The 18,096-nt window shown below is 41.9% G+C and overlaps 1 protein-coding gene across 1 annotated transcript; it reads right to left on the bottom strand.

Moving 5' to 3' along the window:
* Window positions 1-1,624: 1,624 nt before the first annotated feature.
* On the bottom strand, window positions 1,625-17,768 carry LOC109470557. The gene is made up of 22 exons (XM_019769521.1): window positions 17,624-17,768; window positions 13,769-13,861; window positions 13,525-13,608; window positions 12,996-13,195; window positions 12,479-12,626; window positions 12,403-12,416; window positions 11,904-12,151; window positions 11,437-11,655; window positions 10,887-10,976; window positions 10,526-10,686; window positions 10,048-10,264; window positions 9,191-9,543; window positions 8,707-8,717; window positions 7,612-7,658; window positions 5,298-5,425; window positions 4,848-4,967; window positions 4,188-4,387; window positions 3,728-4,011; window positions 3,070-3,231; window positions 2,796-2,861; window positions 2,445-2,582; window positions 1,625-2,018 (listed from the first exon to the last, which is right to left on the bottom strand). The coding sequence occupies exons 2-22, from the start codon at window positions 13,853-13,855 to the stop codon at window positions 1,693-1,695; spliced, it is 3,303 nt and encodes a 1,100-aa protein (XP_019625080.1). The 5' UTR covers window positions 13,856-13,861; window positions 17,624-17,768; the 3' UTR covers window positions 1,625-1,692.
* Window positions 17,769-18,096: the final 328 nt, after the last annotated feature.

Raw genomic sequence — 18,096 nt, 5'->3', positions numbered from 1 at the left:
ACAATTTCACTAATGATGTATCAAATCTGGAAATACAGTGAATGGTGATATCTACATACATGTGTTTGGTCTCTTTAATTAGACACACATATGCATGCACATTTGAAAAGGTAAAGGCACCCTCCCGAGCAGGGTTAGTGGCTCGGTCCGGGCCGAGCCACTAACCCTGCTCGGGAGGGTGGGTAAAGGTAGTCCCGTAGCCTTTTTGAAGCTAGAGGGGCAGTGGGTTGTTAATCCACTATGTCTAGGGTCGGTTACTGTCATGCACTTGGTACCAAACACACACGGCACACCGGGCGCACGTGCAAGAATCTTTGATGGTTGACCTGCCGCCTTCCTGTTAGGGTTCTCAAAAACCCTAATAATTAACACACAGGCGGAAACCCCAAGTTTTTTTAGAAACGCTAATTTAGGGCTTTTTAAAGTACCATAATTTGTTGTTTTTGTTTTTTTTTGGTAAGAACCGCGTATATACAATCATTCAACACCATCACAGACAATCCAACCTAACCCTGGTTCTGAACACCATCCACACAGACAATGCATTGTATCTAGCCTTGGTGCTGAACACTATCCGCACTAGCTGCATGGCACATGGTGCCTGTTCACATGATCTCTGACCAATCATGTACAGGAAGATTATGTTTGTGGCCTTTGGAGATTATGCATGTACGTCATCGGAAAATTCCTGCCTCTCCGATGTGTGGGTAGAACAAGGCTTGTTTTGTATATTCAAGTCGCTAACACGTCAGTCGTTGCTATAGGCAGCTTTCCATTACATTTGTATCTCGATCTGTTGAAAAGCTATAACAAGTTACATGTACTTCTTTCTGCAGTATACATCTGTGTAGTTGTGTAGAGAGAACACTGTTTGCTTTGTATATTCAACTCGCCACGTCAGCCGTTGCTATAGGCAACGATTTCTATAAAGAGCTTTCCTTTTGTTTGCAGGTGTGTAGTTCACATGAATACCTTCCACTGTTTGGTATTGCAAGCTGCACACTGCTACATTCTACAAGGCAACTGGACGTTTTTGAGGAAAATGGCGAGTTTTAGGAGAGGTAGGCTGTTTATTTATCATATCTTATCTACTTTTCGTGACCACATCACGTATGTGCAATATGAATCATGGAGTATGCTTGAGTCTCCCTAAAACACCTGGCTTCATACAGCTTCAATAGATCTGAACTTATATATGTCTGTGGCGTAGTGGTAGAGCGAAACAGCGAGACCAGCCTTGTTAGCTTTAGTCTTTATTTTGCACTAAAGCGGGAACTAATGTAAGTTTAATTCCCAAATACATTTCTCTCATCCAATAGGAGAAGCAATCAAGAAATCAAACACAAACAAAAATTAGGCAATCATACAACAGCCTTTACAACGACGTCGACTAACGTTATCATGATAACAGTTCCCGAATAAAAAATTATACATATAAGCAAATGGAAAGAAAAGGATAATAAAGAAGGGAATGTAAATAACTGATTAATGTGTTAGTACTATTTACATGTGATGGAGTGGCTCAATGCAGCAGCGTCCTCGCCAGTTCAGATCTGAACTGGGCGAGAGACCCCGCCTCCGCCGCACCAGGCTCAAGTTCGTTCCACATTCCCTGATGGTGCGGGGGAAGAACGAGAGCCTGTAGAAATTGTTTCTTGCTCGCGATGGCCTGCAATGTTTGAGTGTGATAACTCATTTTGGTTCTGTGGCATTGTCGTCAGTAATCTGCTTGCAAATGTCCTTGACAAGGCCATAGAACTTGTACTTGTTCAAGGTCGTGAGGATGTCCGCCATCTTGATTTCTTTGGCAGGCGATTCTGCCAACAGAACACGGAACAGCCGTTCGGAGGGATCCTCTATCCCCGGGGCGTTGGCCGCCGCGACGGTGTCTTTGTCAACCCCCAGGTCGATGAAGAAGTTCCTGTAGTCAGGACGCCCGGAGGTCGCTGGTCGCTGGTTGATTCGTGCGGCTATTGTCTGCTGCATGTCGATGGTTAGATGGTCCTCTATGAACATGTCTAGAGAAGGAGAGATAGCAGTCATCGCAATTTTGCTATAGAATGCATACGGCAAATGGATGGCATTGTTTATCGTTTATGCAATACTTTGCAAGGTACATGCTCAAGGTAGAAGAAACAACATCTTAGCTGCAATCCTCTATCTGAAGTAGAATGTTGGCGGGGAAACTTGCTTACGTTGCTTTGGTTCTAATTAGATTTTTCTTGTAATTGTGTAGATGTTGAGAAAGTTAGTACTAGTATTTTTCAATTTTTTAATGGTGAAAGGAAAGCGACAAACAAGCATTTCAAGTGGGTGGTTTAAAATCATCTTTATTGCAATGTCCATACAAGATGAAAGGTTGCTTGGGTAAAGCCTAGGTCAGCCCTTTATCTCTTGGTACACTAAGAGGAGGGCGCAAGCCAATAAGTAAGACAAAACGTTACCTTTCCCAACATCCTTCCCCAGCGCTAACATCCTGTCGTAGTCGGTAACACGGGGGACGTGCACCTCGCCGTGGGGGACATGGACCACACCGTGACCACAACTGCCTGCGGGAAGATCCCGGTAGTTCGGAGACATATCTGTAAATAGACGCGTACGTTTACATTGGGCCATAACGTTACATTGCACATTTATGGCAGAAATGGACGACACATAAAGCGCAGAGGAACACCAACATGTTAAGAAAAGGTTATATTCCATGGTCTTTGCGTTCTGTCCTTTTAAAGTCACAAATATGGAACCAACAGAGAAATCTAAGTGGCCGTCAATCAAGTTGCTGTAAGTTTGCTCACCCGCACAAACAGGGTTGCACTGGAAAAGTGACGCAGACTTGTCCACCACATCTTGCTCTGTTACGTCTGAAACGGAAATCATTCTCGTTTAGCTTTAAGTACAGAAAACGCAACGACAAGATAAGACTATAACGTTAAAACTTGAATTGTTTGACCTGCTTGGTTGAAGAAAAATATGCCTGAAAATTGGAAATGGGGCAGGCACTTATTCGTTTTCGTCGCGGGCACTGACAAAAAGAGGAATAAAACTACAGCATCGGCAGAGGTAACCTACCCACAACTTTCGAAAGAGTTGTCATCTCTATGTCCGTTGTCTTCCTCTGTCCATCATAAGAACGGTACCGGTACACGAAGTAGGCAAATAGGAGGACGATCAGAAATGTTGTAGCAAACCCAGCACCAATGACTCCCCATCCAACTGAGTTATCTTCCGCTTCTGCATAAGGTATGTCACCATGTTTGTTAATAGATAGAGATGTGGAAGTGGGATATATCAGTTTTAGCTTTCAAAAGCCTTGATGGCGGCACCATCAGTACTGTGCTTTTCTTCTGCATATGTCTGATTGGCGTGGGTGCATGTAAGTAATCCAAAACAACAACGATAAAACAGATTCTGATTTACTCTGGTCAACAAAACTGACATTGAAGCCTCTAGATCTTTCCAGATAGTATAGTATAGTAATTTTTACTGCCCAAGAGTGAGAAGAGACCACCAAAAACTACTTCAGACCAATGTCAAGCCTCCTGTGCAGGCCGCCATGGCAGGTAGTACGTACTAGCTTCTCTGGGCGGCTGGGTGTAGGATGGCCGGCAACAGAACGCGTAAAAAATTCTACAAAACGCATTATCAAAACTCCCACCCGTCCGGAGGCCTGCACAGGCTACCAAAGTCAGTGTATACCGCCAAAGTTTTGACATTTTTCTTTTCTTACCTTCGGTTGGATTAGTCGCTTGACCTAGCCTCAAGATTACCGCCTCAGCTGGAGGGACGGCGGTAGGATACGTTATGTTCATTTGCTCAGATGTTTCAATTGGTTTAGCTGGGGTTACGGATGGGGTCGTAATCACTCGCTCAGGTGTTGGTACTTCAGTCGTGTTCATTTGCTCATTTGAGGTGGGCTGCAGTTGGCATTGTTGTCGCCAGGAGTCGGCTGGTGTGCACTTTCGGCAGTAGCGGGTGTTGCCGATTTTGGCGTCATCCAAATTTTCGTAATAACTGGAAAACATTTAAATCTGACTTTTATTATGTATGCTAATAAATGTATGGTATACTAAATCAAATATAAGCTGTTACATAGATCGTATCCCGCACACTGCAACAAGTGTATGTTTGTAGTTATGGACATTCCTATCGAAAAATGTATGAATAGAGAAGTTGTGCATATCTCTCACCCCTCTTTACAATCGCCACAAGTTGTCTGGTTGTAGATGTTACACTCCACGTCCACAGTACGTCCGTAAACATCGCACAGAACGCACGACCTCTCCACGCCGGAGGCACACGTCCTCCCAGGGGTGAGTTCACACGGACGGCAAGTCTGTGGTACTCCGAACCCGCACTGGGTCTCAATTGTAGTTCCAGGATCGCAACTCTGGTGTTAAAGCGATATTGTGTAAGAGTTTTTGCATCATAATGTAAATAATTGTAATTTTCTCATCTAGATTGTCATTTCCAATAACTTGCAACGTATGAGCGTTGCTATTTCGCTTTCCCTGCGCCAGGCCCGCTGTATTTTTAGGAGGCTCGTAAAACGGATGTAAAAACAGCGGTTTAGATTCGGGTAAGTTCGGCAGCTTCCGGTGCGTTTTTGCGGCCTAACGACGTTGATCTTTTACTCCTCAAATGTCATTATGAACCCAGGTAGGCTTATAGAGCAAGAAAATGTGTAAAACAACGATGTTTAAGATAATGAAAATCTTTAAACATTATCACGTACGAAAACTTATGTTACACGTGTAACTGTAATAGAAGCGCTTGTATGTTATATTAGTTTTTAGTCTCAAATACTGCTGTATACATCAATTAACGGGCAAAGAGAAAAGGAAACCCACCCTAGGACATCGAACACACGCCAGATATCCCGAACTGGTCCTGGCTACGTAGTAGTTCGCCCCGCAGCTAATATCCGACCTTTTCCCATTGCGTAAGCGCTGTCCATGTACCAGGGATGCCTTTCAGAAAAAGTACAACAAAATATGCTGCAATGACAATCTAGAAATGCCCATTTGATTAATGCGATTAAATAGATGACATTAGTATACATTGTATAGTTTTAGTGTCATTGCTGTATGCTTTTCCTTGTCTAGTCATGACCTGTACTTAGCTTGTTAGAGCACAAACGTACAAACGTAAAGGTCTTTCATCAAAAAAATTAATTAGAGACACGGACTCTTAGATTAAAATCACCTTTTATACCTATATGGAATATGGCTGTGTTAGCATTATTTTTTTTATTAATGAGAACTGTCGCTTTATGATAATTTCATTGTCATTTGACTCACCACGAATATGAGCCCCATTGTTACTGCCAGGATGTGTTTTGTATGATTTGCCATCCTCAAGGATGTGATGACTGTAGGATCAGTTGGAAATCGCCGACGGCAATATAATGTTTGCGATGTAGGGTAAGCTGCAAATGAAAATGAAAGTGAAATAAAATGACATTTTAGCAATGCCCAAAAAGCAACATAAACCACTGCATTATGCGGCATCTATGAAAATGGATAAAAATAAACGCATCAAACTCAACTCAATTCGTATTGTGTGATTTTAATGATAATATATTGTATGAATGAAGAGTGACATAGAAACATCTACGTATATGTGTATCACTTAGTAGCATGAATTATTAACATGTGTGGATAGAAAAATATGTTGTGCAGTTTTTTGGGCAGAGGGGGTACATCCAAGAAATACATGTGTAGCGTCGTTTAGTATGTACGAAATATGATAGGGCAATGTCGCAAAGTCCATTGTACATTTCAATGGACCAATTGTTAAGTTTGTTTCAGTCGCGCAAAGCATTGTGGGGTTTGGCAGTTAAGTTTCACCTGTGCCTTCAGGCGAACAAGCCCTGTCTGGCATGCAGAGGCCTTCTTTGTTCACGCTTCCTAAAACTTCGTGTAAGTATGGGAAGCCTGCTGCAGATTTTATGGTTCGTGAACTAGTGAACCTTAACGCTGTGCAAGTAGGCAAGATTGGTAGGCAATGGTCGAAGACGATTGCATCAGCAATGGTCAACGGTTCGACTCGTAGACTTTGGTCTGCAAATCGACTACAGGCCAAGGTCCGATGAGACTGTGTACCCGGGTCCTGGAAGAGCGAGTTGGAACTCGTGCAATGATCACCTGGGAGCACGGATCTCGCAGAGGTAGGTTTGTTCAAACGTATGTCGTTTGCAACTCATATATGTCGTTTGCAGGTGAATCCTGTTGACTAAATAGTTTCCCGCCATATTTTCTGGCGGGAAACGTCCAGGTAAATGTAAATAGTAGCTTAAGTAATCGATACGCCCCCTTCCTTTGGAACGCACACAGACGCACATAAAGGCAGTTAGGACTTAAGCAGGTATGTAGACTTGCACAGTGGGCTATTCACAGCATGGACATTTCTGTGCAGTCAACCGAACAGGGGCCGCTCCCACTGTGCCTTATTTAAAGAACGCAGCGTACTTAACGTCACTATGTCATTGAGATTGCGACAAAACTTACTAAATCAAGGATGCCTCTGTTGCCCTTTAGAACCTTTAGATTACAGTAGTAAGTTAATAATGGAAATATAGAGACCAATGGTATTCGTGGCGTCTAGTTCCAATGTGCACAATTTGACCTTTGTGCTTTTAAGGCAATTTGTATTCTCGTCACGTACATGTATACACCTGAACAGGTGAGCAGAGAGCAAAGAATTTGCCCTTTGACCTGTAACCTTACTGCGGCAATGTTATCATGTGTATTTGGCACAAATGTGAAAAGGATGATTCCATATTCATTCCCAATTATTTCTATTGATATAAACTAAAACTGTAATCACAGTTTTAACAGTGAATACCAGTAGGGCCCTAGTATGCTGAATAAAAAGTAACATGGTGTGCACCCTTTTTTTGTGTCGTTGTCGGGTTCTTCTGTTAATGTTCTAAGTAGTGGCCTCCGAAATATTCAATTTACTGAATCAAGTTTCTTGACACATTGCCTTTGGGCATTTTATTCAGAGAGAAATCACAGTAATTGATAAATAAGATTAAAGAATTTGCTGAGTCTAATGTAAAGGCAGAGAGGTAGTGTGAGGGCAAACTTTTGAATGTGAAAAAAATAAAACACATCAGATGTACAACCAACAAATTTCTGTGGAGGCTCTCTCAGCATACACATAGCTCTGCACAAATTTTCACACACACAAAAGCTAGGCATCAGTCTGTACCGTGCGTTACGCAAAAAAAAGGTGTGTCAAAATATGGCGACCGGAAGTGGTTGCGAAATCAACCTCCTTGGTCTTAAAGTAACAATTTGCCATCGCTCTGGTCATTCCTCACGAAGTAAGACCTAACGTTTGATACCCCGGTACAGCTAATGCCGAGGTATCAAATAATTGTGTCAAAATAGGAGGAAAACATTTAGAACTTAATAGAAAAAAACAGATTTGACCGGCCGGCGTTTCGCCCGTGCCCCGCCTCACGTGGTCAGACGGTCGGCTATAGCACCTGCCGTAATATAGTCCCCTTTCATTAAAACACAGACAGAATTTCTACACCATTTCTACACTCGTCTAGTGAGACTTTGGATTACATCAGGAACAGAAACTTCACGGTGTAATACTTACCTGCCCCTTCGTTCCGTTGTGGGTGGATGACGTGAAGGTCTCTGGCTCTGCGTTGCATCAGACTCGAGACTCTATTTCATCAGCTGACGTGACAAAGGGGATTCCCCTACTGCATAGGTAGCAGGCGCATTTGAGAGAGACCGGCTATGCAATTGTAGCATGGCTGGGTAGTTTTATTTACTCTCCTAAAGAATCTGTTGACGAGGCTGCTTGAGTTGCATCATCCTCATAACCCAGGTTGGAGATACGTGATATTTGTCCACCATTATTTTGCAAATAAAGACTATTAAAGACAAGCATCAAGCATGAATTTACCGCAGTATTGAGTAATAGAATCTTTGGGATGGCACTGTAGAATTGGGGGTATTTTTAACCACAAATGTGACATATGTAAGACCATTTAGCATAGTGCTTCTTGCTTGGGAAACAGCTAAGTTTTAGCTTACGACAGCTTCTGAGTGGATAATCAAAGGAGTTCTAGTTTCGTCCACCATTAAAGAATACAGTATTAAGCGTAATATTTATCACAGTATTAAGTGATATATAATCTATGGGGCAGCACTGTAGAACTGGGAATATTTTTAAAGCAGAAATGTGACATGTAAGACCACAGATATGTTTTTTTAGCGTAGTGCTTCTTGAGCTAAGGTTTGACCGTAAGACAGCTTGGGAGTGGGTAATCAAACTCAGTAAGAAGATCATATTTCTGTATTTCTGTGTTGTTATTGTTTGTTTTTCTGGAACAATTTGTAATATTTTTGTAGACACTCAATAGTAGATATAAATCGCTTGTAGAGGGACATGAGTTTATACAACATCAAACAATCAATACAAGTTGGTTTTTCGACACCGGATAGGTTTATTCCCAAAACAAATAGCAGCCAGCCTGACAGTAAAAAATGTTACTATGGCATCTTTTATTGGAGCGCGTTCTCACGCAACTTAATGACTTTGCAAACGTATATCTAACTGTCATCCTACTATGTCACAAATAATAAAATATACAGATATCGCCATTGTGTAACACGGCTATGTCACATTCGGCATGATACTCGGCCCTATACCTTTTGATCTGACTGAACATGCAGCATTTACCTATGTGACCACTGGGTACAAAACATTGTTTTTTATGTACAAAAATATTACATTTCTTTACAGTCACTAAGACCTTATGGCTTCAAACACCAGCTAATAAGCTTGGTAAAGCAGCATATACAACAACGTAAGTTTGTACAATATGAGGATCCTAATACGATATCAAGAACCATGTCAGAACATAGTTTTGACAAAAACATAACTATACACAATGTTCATCCATTTCTAATGATGAGACTTTGAACAAACCTTGCAATCTTTCATTAAATCATTCCTAAACCCTTTAACGCATACGTGTATAAACGTATGTTCACAGCTCTCAAAAGTACACTACAGTATGATATATGAGTCCCAGTCCTCATACTTCCTTTACACTAAATCGACCAATATGTACAGAACTATGAGGGTCATGGATTGTACAGGTATATAGATATGTATTCAATTCTTCTAACATAAACCATGTACTATCAAAAACATATCCTTAGCTCTCACATTCCACATTAGGCAAGTTGCCTGTTTCAGGCTTGAAATTCATGACTTGAGTACACAAGTACATCACAGCTTCGTAAGATTCGTACCTGTGGAGTACAGCTATCAGATCTGACATGTTCTTCTCGTACCTGTGGGTGTAGCTCTCTAGATACTGCAGGAGCGACAGCGTGGGGCTGGTGACAGTCTTGTTTTTGTGACAGCTGTCAATCTTGTCCCTGGGCACACCCAGTGCCTGGAACACGTTCTGGTAGTCAGGGTCTGTGGGCAGCACGCCGCCCTGGTCCAGGATCTGTGCCAGGCGCTGTACAACGTCATAACTCTGTAGACCGTCCTTCAGGGATATGTCTGCAGGCCAAACGAGAGAAACGTAGCTTAGCTTAGGTTCTCTTAATCTCCAAGCAGATCCTAGGGTGGCAAAAGACAGTATCAAATTGGCCAAGCAGTATCCATTCGCCAGAGAGGGTCCATAGGGTGGCGTATGGGCTATGGATATGGCGTATGGATATTGCTTGGCCAATTTGATACTGTCTTTTGCCACCTAGGATCTGATTGGACATTAGGTTCTCTTACAGCATATTTTGTAGATTAAACGCTCATCAATTTTGTCTTCCTGTTCGCGTATTATTAAATTAGGCTCGCCAGGCTCAGTCGTGATAATGATACATAGTTTGATAACCTTATATCCCTTTGATATTATATCAAACGTGAGGCGGACAGTGATTCAATTTACAGACAAAACTGTTGCCAATACAATGAAGAAAGTTAACACAACTGAACACATCAGTTTATATTGTACAATAACTATAGCTGTTCGTGTCAGTGTGATATACGTCCAAAGTCGTGTTGTACCTTTCCCCTTCTTAAGGGCAGTGTCAAGCTTCTCTCTATATTTGGTGTCTTGTCCCTCGTCGACAGTGGGAGTTTGTGTTAAAGGCTGATGTTCATCATCTACCTGTTGGTCTGGTACATCAGAGATGTCGTCAGTTGGTTCCAAGGAGTTGCTCTGTAGGGAGTCGTGCCGACCAGCGGTGAAGAAAGTTGTAGTTTGGGTTCCAGCAAACTTTCCCTTTGAGCAACAAAACAGAATACAATTGAAGTGATTATGAATAAAGCTTAAAGTTGAATATAGTCTTAAGTCCTCAGTACACATATATGTACTGAAATGCCTTGTAGCAACATTTGGTGCTATAGATAATGTGCGGAAGTGCGGAACATTGTAATTGTTATATTTTTTTTTTAATATTACAACCTATTCCTTAGTTTCTCCCTGTAACACTGTCAGTGTCTTGTAATTACATGTTGGAATATATGTTTTTAAAATTCTTACCGAGTCCCGGCTGGTTGAGGGTACGGGGGAGCGGTCTCTCGTAGATTTGTCCCCAGGACCGGGAGGAGTGATTTGGATCACCGGAGCAGATTGTAGAGATGTGGGGAAAGCTGCCTCCACATCTAGCCGTAACTGCAGTCCTTGAAAAGAGCTATATTCCTCTGCCAAAATAAAGAAATATGGCACAACAGGTGAGAAATAGATAGCCCAGAATAAATATGGATGACTGGCCCAAAAGTTGCCTAACAGTGCACGCGAAATGCAAGGTTAAACAGAAATGGAAACCTTATTTTCAAGACACAAAGCAACCCAGTACGTAACGATGCTGTGGATGTTGAACATTTACGTTAACATCACTCACCATGATCGCTGAACACATCGTCGGACTGACCCGCGGTGTCTTCCATGGTAGTCGTGGAGCTGGAACTACTGAGGCCCCGATTGTGGAGACCTGTAATCATTTAGAACATTCATTATTGAGGGGTGCTGTGGTTTTGACTAGAGGATGCCAGAGATTAATTTTAGTTCAAACAGATTTCTGTACAGAGAGTGTAGTTTTTCAACTGGGTAAGCATTACCTTCTCTTGCAAGCCACGTTCATGTACATTATCAATATTTAAGTCTTTATGAGTAGCTTAAAATGTATGTAAATCGAATTTGTTTTGATAATTTCAATATTCGAAATCAAACAATATTTGAAACTTTTCTACCATCAACTATGGAACTTTGAAACAATCTTCCGAAGGAAATTGCTATTATCAGGGACAGACAGATATTCAAATTTGCGCAAAACTCTGACAGTGTTCTGTCTAGGCTGTCCGGCTGCTAACGCTGAGCGAGAACAGACATAGATAAAAATATATAAGTATTTGTTTTAACTGAGATGCTTAATATCACAAAATCAAACCTACCTCGCGCTCTAGGTGAAATTGAGGGTGTGCTGACTGCACTATTTGCCTCGGAATTGGCTGCAGAAGCCATGAGGAGCTGCAGCTCTTCCTGTGTGCCCGGCACCACGAGGAACGATCCTGTAGACAGCTGGGTGTTCAGCGATGGTTTCCTCTTGTCTCTTGTGTTGTTTGTTGTCGTGCTGGTCAGGGGGTCAGTCTCATCTTCTATTACAGCCATGTCTAGACCAACAGGACAATGGAATCCAAGTTCAGTCGAGTGATTCACGTCAAATGTAAATTTCAGGTTTTGCTGACGCTTTTTGTACAACACACAAAGGTATAGCTCTGACCTGGCATGATGCCGATTTGCAAAAGTTAAGATGAGATTCAGATTACGAGTCATCGAACTTTGCAGTTTTCGTCGATTTTGCCTGAGGTATTTTTCTTACAAGTAAGAGCTTTTGACAAACTACGAAATGTCCACATACCTGCCAGAGCCTTCATCCTGAGCGGGGACCCTTGCTTAGAATGAGGTGCTACTTCTTCTGATTTTTCTCTTCTCCCACAACGCCTGCCCAACGACTTGTAGGCATACATGGCGATCAGAACCACCAGGATGACCATGAACACTGACATTAGAACCAGCATCAATGGCCAGGTGCTCTCCAGAACGCGATGATCTGTCTTCGCTGCCGTCTTTATTACTGGGTCATTTCCTGTACAAAGCAAAACAAATCTTAATTCAGAGGAGTCAATGGTATGAGTAAGAATGAAATGATAACAAGGAGGGTCTTGCCTGTTACAATATCAATATTCATGGCCAAAACGCCCCTCATGTATTCATTGATTATTTGTTTATTTGTCTATTCAGCAAGGAAATCGCGACAGGGATGTTTACTAGTAAATGTGTATCTACCTCCTGATCAAAATGGGTAGTCTTTTTTAGGCTTTACTTTGTATTTTGCTTTATATTTGAAATTGTACAGCAGGTGTACAAATCTCTTAATCAAACCCTAATCATCAACAGGAAGTTCTTCCAACCTTGCTTTGCTGTCATGGTGACGCGATGGCCTATGGCTGTATTTAGTGACTGTGTTGTTGATGTTTTGACTGATGCTGGCCTTGTGGTAGAAGTGATCCTGCACTCCGGGCGATTGTTCCTGTCTTCAGAACAATCAAGGCACATATCCAACCAGTCATCTTTGTAATACCTGCGTAGAAATCGGAATCCTACTCTCAATAATCATCTCAGTACCTTGCTTTCTTGCTTTCCTCTAAATGTTTGTTTATTTTACATGCACAATACTGCGATAATCATGTTTGTACAACTCTACAAAAGAGAAGGTCACCGGCCACCGGGGTAGCTACAAAATAAACGGTCGTATATACAATTAAAAAAACTAACGATCATTCCCCCATAACCTCTGCTTGGAGAGTAATTTGAACCAGTCAGAATTGCCCTGAGGAAGGTGACAGACAGTCACCGAAATTTAAACGTCGGCTGAATAAAAGACTTGGTTGGTAAAAAGAGTCTCTTTACTCAGTGGTTGGACATATTATAAGTTATAGTCTTCACATACCCTGGCAGGCACTCTCCGCACTCCGCCTGGTTCCTGACCGTACAGGGGTGTTTCTCCGCCCTGTTCAGCCTGTCACACAGGATACAGGACTGTCTGACTCCCTCCACACACGTGAAGCCCTTCTCCTCACGACACTCCACACACTGTAGCGGCTTGCCGTTACCGCACTGTTCCTTTATGGTGAACCCGATTTCGCACCTCTGCAACCATATCAATAAATAGAATGTAATGAACTTGATAATAGCCAAATCTGACACACAAAGGTACCTCTTGTCGAACTCTCTGCTTGTGACATAGTCCCTATTTTATGAATGACATGTATTTTTTGTGTCATGGACAGATGTGATATAGGTACCAAAGATCTGATCTTAATTTCTTTGGATTTGGTCCCAATCGTCCTATCAAAACTACCACTGACCATGTAATGCTCAAGTTGGCGAGAGAGACAATAAAATACGATAAGATTGATCATAAAGAGCAGTATACTGTTACTAAACCGTCTATGGAAATAACGTCACATCGAGGTTACCTCCTGAATAGGGCATCTTCTGCACTTCCCGTCCGAGTCCAGGTATCTGTAAGGTTTGTTGCACCTGCGGTCGGCAGTCGCGGGCTGGACAAGAAAAATGAAAAACAAAAAATGTTTGACACCCATGTATTGTTCCTTATATTATATCATATTATATTAGCACAAATATCAAACATGGACAGCACTGAACATGTATCAAATAGTTCAACGAAATAGTCATGTCCAAGAAAAGGGCAATGCTTACCGAAATGAGTATAGAAAACAGAATTGCTGTGAAGAAGAGTGAACTCTTGTATGTACGTCGGTCCATGGCCATGGTGTTCTCTGTCATGCAGTTCTGCAACGTACGAAAAAACATACTATTTAGTGAATTTTTTTTAACTATTTAGTGAATTCTTTTTAAGTATAAACATGCTTTTTTAAAAAAGCACTGTAATCTCCCAGCAGATCCTAGGGTGACAAAGGACAGTATCAGTATCCATTGGCCAGACAGGGTCCAATACTAGGAGTATGCCACCCTTGGTTTTGCCGAAACGACTTTTTGATCAATACTAGCTTCCTCCGCTAGGTGTCGTTCTTTGGCAACCTGCAGTGATCATGAGGTCATAGGTCGTGACAAGTGAGACGATTACTTACAGCACTAGCTCCGCCCACATGTACCCTTATAAGGACTGGTGTAATTCTAATCGTTGTTTTGTCGACTCACATGTGTTAATGCGATGTATGACTCAGTTTTGCCGTTTCGTCACGTGTTTTCACAGGGTATAAAAGAGAGGAATCTGGAATTCGCTGCGTCAGTGTACAGAGAAGAACAGGAGGAATCAGACCAATAGCTTCATCAACACAGCAACATTTTCGGATTAAAAAACGGAACATTTCCCTTGGATTTGAGATACGCTGTAGCTTCATCTACAGACCAATGGATTATCTACAGTATGACCGGCAGTGGGCATTGGATTTGCGAAATTCGTTTGGAGCCAGCCGAAGAGACCAAGAGGTAAGAAACTTTCTCCAACCTGTACATTTCGACATACATTTCGACATGCACGCTATCTTGGTAAACATTCTCATTTAGCTGACGTGATGACAGAACAATCAAATGAAGAAAATCCAAAAATCCAACCTAACTAATTGTCTGGCATATAAATTGTACATAATTCGATGAAAAACTAAAATAAGAACTTTCTGTCATCCTTGTTTTTTTTTGTTGGATCAAACGCGTTTTTCATCTCGAGTAGCTCAAATACTTAGGGAAAGTTTTTATCAAGCAGTCATCTTATTTTTAGCACTAGTAGATTGTTAATTTCAGGTTGGAAACAATCTGTCATTCCATTTGGAATCAAGACCGGTTGAAGTATACGCTAAAAATAACCTGTTCGTCACTCGCGTCATACCTACAATTGAATGGATGTAGTATGAACAGTAGTTTATTTGTCTGTCTGGTTAATAAGTACTGTAGAGGGTCGAGTGCGTCATAGAGTCAGGAGTACACTCCACAACATGTTTGCTGTATACACTACATGCTCTCATTCAGTAAACAGGTACAGTCAAGATCACATGCTTGTCACAATGGCCAAAGATAGATTTTACATCACTTTTGCATACACAGACAAGTGTATGTTTTACTTGTCATTTAAAGCCACAAACTAATCATGATATTTAAAAAAACAGTTACTATCTGTATCTGTATCTGTATAGCCGGCTTTCGGTGTAACACACCAGCTTCGCAGGCACGCGGCGCGGCGGCAGCTGACTACTAATTATATATAAAAGTATATTACACCGATCGACTGTTACTCAAGCTGTTTTTGGCATATCTTATTACCTGTATGTCTAACCTTCACCGACGTAATCATGATACTTTTCTGTGAAAACTTTTAAGAGGCATAAAGTACAGACAACCATATGCCCGCTTATAATATGCATAATTGAGTACACAGATAACATGAGTCACAATCACATGCTTGTCAAGTGGCCGAGGATGATTTAATAATGCAACTACTCACAGAGACACAAAGAGAGTGGTTGTTCTTGTTATTTAGAGAACCACGCGAATCCCCGGTGCAGAATATTCTTGGTCGTAGGGGTCGTTTTACCTGCCTGACATTAATGGTATGAGAACGTCACATGATCTGCACGTTGATTGACAGTTCAGTACAACGATACTGGATGCTCACTTGCGACAGCTTAGACTTGAAATGCCCCCTATAGGCTATTCATGAAACCACTTTGCTTTTGAATGTCTTGCATATGAAAAAGTTAACACATGAAATCATAAAGTACCCACTACGGGAAAACACATGCCCAGAACAATTTCACTCTAGAAGTCCAGCATGTCTAGTCAAAAGTGAAAATACTAAAAAGGAGTGGAACAGAAATAGATGCTGACGGAAGTAGTTCAATTAGTCAACGTGTCCAAACTTGAGAAACAATTTCGTTTGCATTAAACTTACAAGTGCCTTATAGAAATGTATACTCATTCCACAATATACGATAATATCAGATACTAAAAACATGTACATGAATATGGAAATGTAATGGTTCCACAGCTAGACCAACCTTAAGCCTACGGAGTGCAGAGCGCAGCTCTGATCTGCAGTATGAGGTCTGTCTGGTGCGTGTGTGAAAATCAGACACATCCAAGGAATCACTGAAGCACTGCGTAATTCTAATGACGTCAAACGTTTCCATGGTAACAGTGACGTTTGTAAGTTACCTTAACCGGCAGACCGTGAACAAAGATCAGGGGTCAATGGTAAACAAAACAAAGTCAAGACATCGTAAATAAGCGGGGCATTGACGTCACAATAGACTCAGGTGAGGTGTGGGGTAAAAATAGACATCGGCAGGTAACTGTTCACTGGGAAATGAAACCTGTGGCATAGAGCTTGAAATGACCTTATAGCGTAGCCTCCGTAGTAGGCTGATAGAACTGGGCGTTTGGTGGTCTTCGGCTGTAAACGGGGGTAATTCAACCAGGCCGGATATGTTGTCTATATGCAATCAAAAAATAGCACACAAAAACTCCCAAAAGAACCTGAAGCTAAGACCCTCCAAACCCCCACTTTTTGGCATGCTATGGAGGCTACTTATAGCGCATAATATGCATTCTGAGATCAGTGCAGACTAGACTGTAAGTTCAATTAAGTTTCCAGGACAGTTAAGTATTTCAGTTCAAAGTAACCAGATCAAACATGCCTATGCATCTGTGGTAGGTATCCAGCATAAGGTAGAATATTTGCATATTTGCACAATGAAGAAAAACGCATAGCTTCAAATAATGGTGCTGATCAAATGACTGTCGTGGTATGAGATTGAATTTTGGGTTATTTGGGGGAACTCCCGCCTTCTCATGGTTTCTGAGGAGAGCTGCAAATACCCAGAAACTGTTGAGCAAACATTTTCTCTTCTATACTTTTATAGTTCCAACTGGATCACGACTCCCCTCTCTAATGAGGCGATTAATAGACAATTTTGTAATCATGCACAATTATCTTTATTTTTAGTAATACACCATGCGACCTCCATGTCATATACGGCACGAAGTTCTACTAAATGCCTTCAGGCAAGAGTTGCTATGCGACTGCTGCCGTCATAGTACGCAGAAAAGTTAGTTACAGTGGGCTGGGCAGACTGGCTTCAACTGAGCAATTTCAATTAACCATAGCTATATGACCATGAAGTATATATACACAGGGATAGAATTGTTGTATTGGGGATAATTGCACAGTAAAATCTGCATTCGATATATGTAAACTTTAAAATCTATCACGCCATTACTAGTACGTGCTCAAACATGATAATTTTTGGTACAGATGTGCTTGACTATGTGTAATACTTGAGAATGGCAAATGAACAGGCAGTGACACACGCACACACACGTGCGCGCGCGTACGCACGCACGCATACACGCACACATTCGCCCACACACACACACACGCACACACACACACGCACACAACACACACGCGCACACACACACACACGCACGCACGGACACCATACGGACATACGCGCGCACGCACACACACACACACACACACACACACACACGCACACACACACACGCACACACAGTTGTCAGTATAGAAACTCCCACCTGTTGCTCATGATCTGCAGACGACTGTTAGTGAGCAACGCTATATCCCACCGGGGTACACTAACAGCGTTCCTCCTCACGAAATATCGCCGCAAATCCGCGGTGCGGCTTTCTCGTCTAGCTCGGTGTTACCAAATGACAATGGCCTGGGCCTGGGGGTGTTTCACGGGGGAATACCCCTGCCAGTCCGGCCCTAATGTATGCACAGCACAGTGACGTAACATTTACAAACAGAGAACAAAGAGGCACTGTTTCGCGCGGTGCGCACGTCATAATTGGTTGTCAGGGGAAACCGATCAAGGTGGAGCGTCCTGATTCTTTGTACCACTTGGTACCATGCACATAATTTGTCAATTTCTTTTTTTCATATAGTTCACAAAAATTACAATTATCACACTTGAAGCTTGAATTGACAAAAACAAACAAGATGATAAGGTATAAGTATAGTATCACGGAAGTGTTAAACTATAGCA

Source organism: Branchiostoma belcheri, unplaced genomic scaffold (assembly GCF_001625305.1).
Source record: "Branchiostoma belcheri isolate BF01 breed outbred unplaced genomic scaffold, Haploidv18h27 scaffold23, whole genome shotgun sequence".
Classification (NCBI taxonomy): domain Eukaryota; kingdom Metazoa; phylum Chordata; class Leptocardii; order Amphioxiformes; family Branchiostomatidae; genus Branchiostoma; species Branchiostoma belcheri.
Note: the sequence above shows the minus strand (reverse complement) of the source record. Positions and strands in the feature narration are given on the sequence as shown.